General features: G+C 45.2%; 1 protein-coding gene across 2 annotated transcripts in view; it reads left to right on the top strand.

The window, feature by feature from the left end:
• Positions 1 to 330: 330 nt before the first annotated feature.
• The window catches only part of Dusp22 (dual specificity phosphatase 22), a 48,230-nt gene continuing 37,815 nt past the window's right edge, over positions 331 to 10,745 (top strand). Inside the window, exons 1-3 of one of the 2 annotated variants that reach the window (XM_051194494.1) lie at positions 331 to 472; positions 3,837 to 3,870; positions 6,126 to 6,208. In XM_051194494.1, the coding sequence (XP_051050451.1) occupies positions 452 to 472; positions 3,837 to 3,870; positions 6,126 to 6,208 (138 nt within the window). In that variant the 5' untranslated portion in view covers positions 331 to 451. The remainder of the gene's footprint in view (positions 473 to 3,836; positions 3,871 to 6,125; positions 6,209 to 10,745) is intronic. The other variant, XM_051194495.1, reaches the window with a different exon arrangement.

Genomic DNA, 10,745 nt, shown 5'->3' with positions numbered 1-10,745 from the left:
GGTTGGGTGGGGCAGGGCCACAGGAATCCCCCCGCCTAAAACTGTTGGCTCAGAAAACCCAGACAGGGGAGCCCCGAGCCCAGGCCGTGCTTAGCACCTGATTCACAAAGGCAGTCAAGGCCTGACACTGCCGGTAACTTGGCATCAGGGAGCCCCAGGGGAAAACGCCTTTGGGGACCTGGGGACCCCCTACCGCAGCCACCGCCTCCACCCCCGGCGCGCTTGCGCGAACTGCAGGCCTAGGCGCGCGTGCGCGTGCGCGCAGGGCGGCCGGCCGCGGGGGCGAGGGCCAGCTGTCCCCGACGTGCGCGCGGAGCCGGGCCACCATGCCGGGTCTCCGGCGCAACGCGCTGCGAGCGCCGCCCTGGCGCCGCCTCCCGCCGCCCCGCCCGCCCGCCCGTCCGCGCGCCGTCTCCTCCCGCGAGCGCGGAGCGGCGAGCGCGGCACGGCCATGGGGAGTGGGATGAGCCAGGTAACGTCCCGGCCCGGCCGCCCCTTCCCTCTGCGGCTTCCGCCGTCAGGCCCGGCCCGCACCGTCTGCCCTTTGAGAGAGGGGAGCCGTGCTGGATGTGGTCTCTCCCCCTCCCTGGGGACCGGGCCCCTTGACGCCTGCCACCCACAGCATTGGTGAACTGGGCCAGATGGGCGGCGGCTTCTGTAATTTCCTCTTCTCTTCCCCAGATTTGTGCGCGCGCGCACACAGATAAGCTGCCCTGGTGGGGAAGTTGACGGAAACCCTAGAACTGACCTGGCTTTCTGGTGTCTGGAGCTGGTTGACCCTAGGTTGTGGGGTTTCGGTAGGGCAACCTGTTGGCTGGCCTGTTTAGAAAATCTTTCCTTGACCCTGTTGTGGTCCAGCCCCGCTGAGCCAGTTTCTTCAGTCCCACCCTCTAGGCTGAGGATGGTCTGGTGGTGACAGTCCTCAGGGGTCTACTTGTGTCAGCCTCAAGATTAAGGAACTCGCTGGAAAATCTTAGCGAGTTTTACATGCCCGGGACTAAGACGAGTGCTCCTGTATATGTATTTTAAATGATTTAATGAGCTTCTGGCCTCGAGTCCCACACCCGACCCTCATCTCATCTCCACATACATTCCCTGTCATGTTTATGGGCGCTAATGGTGTGGCTTGCTTCCTCCCTTCTCTTCCTTCCTCCTCTTCCCCCTTTCACATTTGTCTCTGCTTTGGGGTGAAGGGCACTGCAGTGCTTTAGTTATGACCATGAGGCAGGGGTCCAAGATAGGTGACAACATCTCCCGTGCTCCTTGATTCCCTCACGGTGCCCATGCTTTTGCATGTTGTGAACCAGTATCTCACTGAGGTGGTTTGGTGACTAGGATGGAATTCACTTAAAATCTCTTTTTGCCAGTGATCAAATTCGAAACAAACAAACTCCCTCTCTTGGATATATGCTTGCACTATGTTCCCATCGGCACAGGGATTGGTCAGCACTATGAACTTTCTGCTTTTAAAATTAGACCAGTGGAGACGTCCATCTGTGCCTGGAGACTGTTTGCTTTCCCACTGACCGTGGATGTCCCTCAGCTTTCCTTTGGTATTTCTAGTTTGTTCCACCATCCACTGCCCCTTTCTGCATTTGGTTTCTTGCATTTTATATTATAATTGAAAGAATTGATTTAGGTATGTAAATGATTGCCTATGGAATATTATCTTTACACTTAGCAAAAGTGGTAGTATTCATATCCACATTGTACTATTTGAAAGTAATAGATTTCTTGACTATATTACTATCCTATCTTGTGCAGCAGCAATTTCCAGTGTAGATACGGAAAACTATATGTACAGAGAAATTTAGACGCTTCAGTGGTTCAACACATACTGGCTGTATATTGAATATGGGGCAGGTGTAGTGTTTTTGAGGACTAAGGGAGGAAGCCAGTGCAAATGACAGAAGTCCTTCACAGGCCTTCTCAGTGTAGGCCACAGATTGTCCAGTAGAAATATAACATGAACCAGATAAACCATTTAAATTTTTCTAGTAAAATTTCTTTGAAATTCAGAACAGATGATCATCTTAAGAATATTATTAAGCTGAGTATATTTAAAGCATTTTAGCACATAACCAATAAGTAAAATTATTCATGCAATACTTATTTTGCGCAGAGTCTTATTAGAGTCTCATTAGGTACTTGCTACATTGTAAATGCTGGTGCCCAACATGGGGCTTGAACCCACACCCCTGAGATTAAGAGTCCCATGCTCTGCCGACTGAACTAGTTCTTAATTGGTCTAGATAATAAAAAGCCGGACTCAGACATAGAGGGAAATGCTGGGAGATCAGAGAGAAGGAGCAGACAAGAGAGAGATGTCTTGTTTCTCCCTGCTTATATCCTGTTTCCACCCAGCTCTCTCACTTCCTGTCTGTCTGTGCAGACCTCCAGACCTCTACCGGTAGCTAGTAGCAAGCTCCATTCACTGACCTTCAGAAAGGCTTTATTTGTACAAGCAAGATATCACTGCAAGTGGACTTAACCTTACAGGAAGGGGAGCACTGTTTCAGTGTGGGAAGGGGCTGGAAGTCTCACACCTTTGTCCTGCTAAACACTGTTGCCATTGTCAGCAGGTACCCTAGCTGTGGTAATTATTCATGCATCCATCCATTCACCATTTAAGTTGTACTACTCAATGCTGCCTGGTGCTACACTCAGTGCTGGTCCCTGTAGTGGGGTAAAAAATACACTGAAGCAGGAACTCTCCCCTAGGCATGGTTCTAGCCATGAAGGGCACCAGTTTAGAAAATAAACCTGTTTAGGGCTGGTGGGTGGATATAGCACCATAGCAATGATTCCTTCCCTCTACCCCCTGAATCTCATCTTCACTCGTTCTTTTAAAATCTCTTGTACTGAGGATTGAACTTAGGTCCTCACATATACTAGGCAAGTGCTCTACCACTGAGTTGCATCTCCAGTCTTTTTTGATTTATTTTGACTCAGGACCTTGCTGTTAGGACCCAGACTGGCCTTGAACTTGTTACCCTCCTGTCCTAGCCTCCCAGGTAGCTGGGATCATAGTCATGTACAGCCAGAAAGCTTCCAGGGAACCTCAGCTTGGTCCATCTCCAAAGTGAAATGCATTATTGTATTGTTTTACAACAGGAATGCTATGGCACCTGTTCTACTCTGCTTCATAAAAATGGGGACCTTGAGAGGCTGGCAGGGCACAGGAGGACTGTGTGGCTACAGCATCTGGGAATGTGTAGAGCAAGCAAGCCAAAGACAACTGGAAATTGTGGCAAGAAGGATTTGCTTTTAGTTTCAAGAAAATGTTTGTGATTGGATTTCACTGTCTTGCAAAAGACAGACAGGAATTTGCTTGAAAATCATCAGGTGCTTGTGAAACATACCTTCTCTGTATAGCATCTTACTCCTTTGAAGTCTTCCGTGGGAGCATGAGGAATTTTCTAGTCCAGCAGAATAGCTGGCCTGCCATAGCATCACTGAATGGGGTCACAGAACACTGTGGTGCTGTTAGTGACACTTGGCAGTGGACACTATACAAAGATCTTGAGCATTGAGGGCATATTTGCCAAGGACATGGGGGGGGTACAGTGGGGAGGAGGGTGGCGCTCTCCTCTCTGATTGCCCAGAGCACATGCTGTCCTGGCCCAAACTCAGGGAGCTAAAGGGGGTTGAGGTTAGAGTCTCACCCTTTGAGTAAATTTCCTTAGTAGCTGTGCCCAGGGAGATGCTGGGAATTGGGTATGGTAGATGTGGGCCCCTAGACTTGGCTGGGAAACCTTGTGAGAGCCTCATATCTTTAGGCAGTAACACTGCCCACTTGGCATCCTGTGACAGTCATGCCTGTGTCTCTCTTCCAGATCCTGCCTGGCCTCTACATTGGCAACTTTAAAGGTGAGTGATAGCTCTCTCCGCGCCCCCCCTCTGATTGTAAATACATGTATATCACATGGTGGCCATCTCTGTGTACAGATAAAAGCTGTAAGGTTTTTTTCCTCCCATGGTTATATATCTATCACTATCATCCATTTCCAGAAATCTGAGCTCCTCGCCCTCCAAGCTCAGTGGGTTGGGCATATGTGACTCTGGTTTGAGACATGTCTGACACTACCCAGGTGATCCCTTTTTGAAGGAGCCCAGGAAGATCTGATTTCTGACTTGAAACTTACAGGCTTGTATGGCTAGTGAGCTACTGTGCATGCATGCACAGCTCACTGCCACAGTGGCCGTGGTTGTACCTTTCCAGTGCTGTAAGGTCAGTAAATAACAAAAGTCCACTGTCATCATCCAACAAAACTGATGAAGGATTTCATGGATCCTCGAGTCCATGCTGAGTTTGGTGGGAGAGAGTGGTCCCGGAGTAGTGTGGCCATGCAGACACACTCTGAGGCAGCAGAGAGAAGGCAGGTGTGGCAGCAGCACTGGCCAAGCCCTGCTTACCTGTCTTCAGGGACCCAGCAGCCCATTCATTGGTCATGTGTGGTCTTTATGCACACATTTACAGTGTTATCACCAAAGCACAATTTAAAATGGCAAGCTGTTGTATAATGTATTTTGTGGGTAATGAAAAGTTTTAAGTCAATTGTGGTCATAGTTGCACAACTCTCAATGGACTACAAACCACTGACATGCATGTATCCTCTTAAAAGGGTGAGTCTTATGGTGTGTGAGTCATACTTTTGTTTGACCATAGCCAAAAGGCTGAGACACCCATTGTGTCTTACAGCCCAATAAAGCTAAATAACAGTCTGAAATAGTCCATTAAGCATATTGTCCCTCAGTATCTGCTAGGGGCTAGCTCCAGGACCTCTCACAGAAACCTAAACCCAAATCAAGCCTTTTATTGAAAGTGATGCGACACCCTCATAAAACCCCAGTTGTTGAGATGGGGACCAGTCAGCCACAGGCCAACCAGGTTCCTCAAGGGCCATGCTTTGTGTGCTGGAATTTGAGGCTCTGGTGAGGAAAATCTTCAAATTAAAAACAAACGTTTTAATATTATACTTAAAGACCTTTTCCCTGACATTGCCAAATATTTAGAAGATTGTTTCTTAGTGTTTGTTCTATCCCAGGGTTTCCTGGGAGTGTAAATGACCTAGTTTGACTTTAGACCTGGAACTGGACTGGAACCCTGAACTAGTCTATCTGATGTGCCACCTAGAGAGATTGTGCATGATAAACCCTTAGGTGCGCACACACGTGCACAATAGAGAAGAGACATTCTCTCATTATTCCACATCTTGATAAGGGTGTTTACTGTTTGCCCCACCAGGTGGATTTCTGGCTGTACATGTTTGTTCACATCAAGTTGCTAGTGTACTTAAATTTGGTGCCTCCATTTCCCCCTTTCCCAACAGGCACTGGGCATTTTCCATGTCACACAATATTCTTGAGGAACATCATTGTGGGATACTTGCTTTTTGTTTCTCTTGTATCCCTTTGAAGAGCTAGGTCAAGGCCAAGGACTTAGAAGAGTAGGACTTTTTTATTCTTGCTGGACTATTTTGTAGATTAGCCAAGATTTCTAACTCAGAATATCCTCCTACAACTGGAAGCACAGGAAAGTGTCCAAATTTCTTATGAAGATGACTTAATATCCAGTTGGTAATTCTGTGTGGAATTTCTGGGAAACAATCTGGATTTCTGTTTGCTTGTTTTTGCTGTGATGTGGCTATAGATATTATAAACCATAGTCTATCTCAAGCTTTATCACTATTAGGGCAAGAACTGTCCAATATGCTCTTCTGTCTCCTACAGCAAGTAGGTCCTTGGGTTTTGCTCTGAACTTGAATAATAATTAAAGGTATCTTTTTTTATTTTTCCTAAACATGCTTGTTGTATGTGTCTAATGTAAAAAACATATCAGTGTACTATAACATCTTTCATATCTTTCAACAGCCTCCCAATTACAGTGCCTTTTAATCTGTGTATTGTACTTGAGCTCAAAAGTTGCATCAGTCAGAAATAAATTAAGACAAAATACATAAAAGTAATAGTCCTAAATCTGCCAATTTGATGTGTTCTAAATATGGTCAGTTATGAAGTATCAAGAAAAAAACTGCAAGTCATGTGCTGTTTTCTGCCTAGACTTTAAGAATAATAAACTCACAGAGACTATTAAAATGCCCATCTCTTATCTTTGATGGTAGATGCAAGAGATGCAGAACAATTGAGCAGGAACAAGGTGACTCACATTCTTTCTGTGCACGACAGTGCCAGGCCCATGATGGAGGTAAGTTTTGTGTGTGTGTGTGTGTGTGTGTGTGTGTGTGTGTGTGTCCATGTATGTTTATACTCTGTAGAAGTATACATGACAGTATTGAAAACACCCATATTCTGACACCAATATGTTCCTGTGTTCACTGGCTGGATTACTTTTGTATTCAAATCAAATTTACTCCTGTGCCCACTTGAAGACATCCAGTGCCCTGACAGAGGCGGCGTCCTTATTGTACTCCTGCTACATTGCTTGCGTGGCTTTTTCCTAAATGCCAGAAACTAAACCAATTCTCCATTTCCCTTTGAATATGAAGGATATTTTAAACATAATTTATGGTGGTGTTTCATACCTCTCTGCTCCTAGCACTCAGCAAAGAAGATGACTTTGGGTTCAAGGTCAACCTGGACTACACAGTGAATTCCAGCCTGGATTAGGGTATAGAGTGAGACCCTGTGTCAAAAATAAAGTTCAGGCTGAGATCACAAAGATCTAAGTTCTATCCCTTGAACCACAAGAAGAACAGCTAAATAAGTAAGACAAATTATATCTGTCTTAGTTGGATGCTAATGAATTCAAGTTGTTCATTTCCTCATGTTTTCCACAGAAGTTCCAATGCCATTTGTGTTAAGGAGTAAAGGGGAAAGGAAAGCAAACTATCCCTGTGATTTTCCCAGACCTGTCCGGATCTGAGTGGACACTGTCAGTAGGGAACTATTGTTTTAAGTTTAGGGGTAAACAGGGTGTGTCTGTTTGCACACTAATTCCAAAAACCATCTTCAATTTTACCCCGATGGACGGTTTGAACTGTTGCTCAGGACAAAATCTATTTCTGTTTCTGCTGTGACATAACCCAGATTAACTTCTTTTAGAAAACAATGCCGGTGTGGTTGTGTTGCATGTTTTTTTTCTATTTCAGGGTGGGGTGTTAGGAAGGGAGGGTGCTTGTTCTGAAAGAAAGAACCATGGTTCAAGATGTTTTCATTGACAGTCATATCATGCAAGAATAGGTAGTATTTATATATTTCTTTTCCTAGCCTTTGGAGCTTCCCAGTTTTAGCCAGAACAGACCAATCTAAAGTAGAGAGACAAGAATAGAGGCTGAAAAGTAGTTCTTAGGCATGCCTGTAGCCTCTGATCACTGCTGCCCAGATCCCTCCCACTCCATCTTCCCAGTTGGAAGCTCACACTTCCTCCTGCTGTTTCCATGGGTGTTTGCTGGCCTGTTCCCTGAGATTCGATGAGAATGACAGAACATTTTTTTTTTCCAAGTCCCGCAGTTACTCTGAAATAGTTATTCCATTTTTTAATCTGTTAATGATAGTTTGTGTTTAAAATATAGGCAAGCTGAACTGAAAAGTGGTTATGGCTGACTTCCTCTTAAATCACAAGATGAAGCTTGAGGTTTCCTTTATTTTAATAAATTGCATAGCCGTCCTTCCCACCCTGACCCAGGTCTGCCATGCCACTGTCTCCTCATTTAAATGGAACACATTGTCATATGTACACTGCTCTTAATCTTTTGACTTGCATCTACATACAAGGTCTTGAAATGTTAGAAGTGAGGCCACTCCAGTCTTTCTGTCAAAACCCACTCCCTTCCACACACACAAACTCGGGCTGGACTAGGAAGTAAAATCGATGGGAGATGGGATTATAATCCAGCTATAGAGAAGGCGTGAAACTTCAGAGTTCTGGGCAGACTGTGGGCCTCCGTTCTTAACACACTGCATGTCTGTTGTATCCTGTGTCTTTTGTCTCTAAGGACGAATTTTTGCTTTACAAGGAGAAGAGGGAAATGAAGGGAGAGGGAATCATTACACCCACAATTTAACCAGCCTGTGCATTCAGGAATCCTCAGAATATTGTGTCATAGCCATTGGATACTGTTATTACCTCAACTTGATAAAAGTTGCTCCTGTGGGATTTCATATTCACTGAAGGTTACACTACAATTTTGTAGCATAATGTAGTTTAACATTGCCCATCTTATTGCGTTTATTGTTTATGTCATGGGTGATCCCTTAATACGTTTCTATAAGGGTGGTCAGTAGCCTCTGCAGCTAGAATTCCAGAGATTTAGGGACTTTGCTTAGCCATCTTCTGAAATTCCAATTCGGCTCCAGAATCCATAGCCTACCAATCTGGAGAGGAGACTGGGAAGTTGTTGGTGTGTGGTCTTCCACAGCTCTGTGTTCCTCTGGCCCTGACTATTGAAGGGGAATGGGGCAGGAATGAAGGTAAGGGGTGGGATTGTGGACCGGGTTACATTACATAAGTGGGCTAAGCAGATCTCTGCTTAGGGGGGAGCCCTACAGGAGGGTAGAGGAAGGGGCGAAGAAGAAAAGAACCGAGACTCCGCATTTTCTGAGAACTTCAAAACCAGGCATGTCCAGTTATGCCCCTCAGGAGAGTTTCTGAGTACATCTTCCAGAATGAAGGTACTTTGCTGCTTGCTTATTGGAACGCAAGAAGAATCCCGGTGCGGACAACTACAAATCTGAGGAACTGCCTGGAGGAGGAGAATAGAAGAAGGAAGGAAAAAAAGCCATGCTATCACGTTGGAATGGAAGTCTGACACAAGGTAGACAGGCTTCCCAGCTTTAGAGAAGGAGTAAGGGAGGCCAGTGTCAGGAAAAGCAGCTTTGAACACACAGACGATAAGGAGGACTTCACCTTCGGTGCATAGAGTTGTATGGCCCTGACCCTGTAAACTACTGTGATATGGACAGGAATTCTGGGAAGAAAAAGTACCTCATTAGAGGACTGATTCTTCTGCCTGTTTCTGTGGTGAGCCTGTTCTTTGGCCAGGGAATTGGACAGGATCAACTGGACTATTAGGTCTCATCCAAGCCGGAGATTGTTCTCTTTACCAAAAGTTTTCCCTTAATGGGTCTTCATTGCTACTTTAGCCCCCACCCTAAGCCTCTGTCTCTGAAGAGGTAACCATAAAATCATTTAGGAACTGGGTAAGATTCACAGCAGAATGCAGACCCTCAAAAATATCATAAAAGGGGCTGAGGAGATGGCTTGGTCAGCAACATGCTTGCTTTGCAAGAATGAAGACATGAATTTGGATCCTCCAGTATCCGCCTACAAAATACCAGGTCCCATAGTGCATGCACTGGGAAGGTAGAGTCAGGATGATACCTGGAGCTTGTTACCAGCCAGTTTAGCTGAACCCATGAGCTCTGAAAACCCTGCTCAAAAAAAAAAAAAAAAAAAAAAAAAAAAAAGGTAACATTGATCTGGGCTCTACTTGCATACATGTATACATGCATAGACATGGGAACATTTTACACATAAAAATAAAGGGGCATATAAACTTAGGAACCTTACTCACTAGGGTAACCCCAAATCCCTCTGGGATTCTAAAGAGCTATAGTTCAATTCCATTTCTGTCTCTCTGCCTTCTCCCCACTGTGTGTGTGTGTGTGTGTGTGTGTGTGTGTGTGTGTGTGTGTGTGTGTGTGTGTGTATGTGTGTGTGTGTGTTGCTTGAAATCAAGTGTTTGCTAGGCACATGCTATAACATGAGGCCACACCCCCAGCCCAGCTACTACCTGTTGTCTGACAAATCCCAGCAGGTTGGGTTTCTACAGACATTCTCTCCTGGTTTAGGTAGTTTGATGAGAAGCTAGTTCTTCTGTCCTAGGCCAGAGACTTTTTTCCCAGCATGCTCCCTGCCTCAGTGCTTTTCTGCCAGGGCTGATGCTTCTAATGGAGTGTTTAGAGCTATTTCCACTTTAGGGGAGGGGTGTATCTATTGAGCTCTCACTAACAGTGTGCAAATGTGCCTGTTTCCAAGTACCAGCACAGTTTTGTTTTTTAAACATGTATTAATTATACAAACTAATGGTTTTCATTGTTGTATTTCCATACCTGATTGTAATATACTTTTATTGCGGTGGCGGGACAAGCCCAGGCAGTGGGCGGAAAAACCTTACTCCTTACATACTTTGATAATATTCACTACCCTCTTGTGTTCTTTTATCTTTTTCATTTAGCAAAGTTTCTGTTTTGTTTTATTTTTGGAACAAAGTCTTACTCCTTTCCAAGGCAGCTCTTCCCCATGGAAGCAGGGAGTCAGTGGCATATTTGCTCCTTGAGCATCTAGTATGTGCCAGGCCAGAGACAGGCACTGAAGATACCGAAAGTATGTTTACTCTCCCCCCATCTGCTTTGGCAGAACCTTTAATGAATAGACAAGATTATATTCTTACTATTTTGTAAGTATTCACAGTAATTACAGCCTAGTGAAAGAAGAGCTGTGGCTCAAAGTAGGTGACAAGTCAAATAGGAACAGTAGGTCTGAAGACCCATCATAGATATGGAGTTGTACTGAGCATGCTTTTGAATGGCCTTAAGCAATGACTAGGAATTCATATAATATGCTTATGGTGTTGTGGCCAAGACACTTCAAAGACCTCTAGGCCTAGCATGCAGGCTGCCCTATCCATTCTTTTCCTGACTCCTGGGTGAGTCTACCTGTCAGAAAATGGACCCTGACCAGGGTTTGACTCTGAGGTCTTCCCACTATAAATGCAAAGGTC

This window comes from Phodopus roborovskii, unplaced genomic scaffold, assembly GCF_943737965.1.
Source record: "Phodopus roborovskii unplaced genomic scaffold, PHOROB, whole genome shotgun sequence".
In the NCBI taxonomy this organism is placed as follows: Eukaryota; Metazoa; Chordata; class Mammalia; order Rodentia; family Cricetidae; genus Phodopus; species Phodopus roborovskii.
This window is presented reverse-complemented; position numbering and strand designations above follow the sequence as displayed.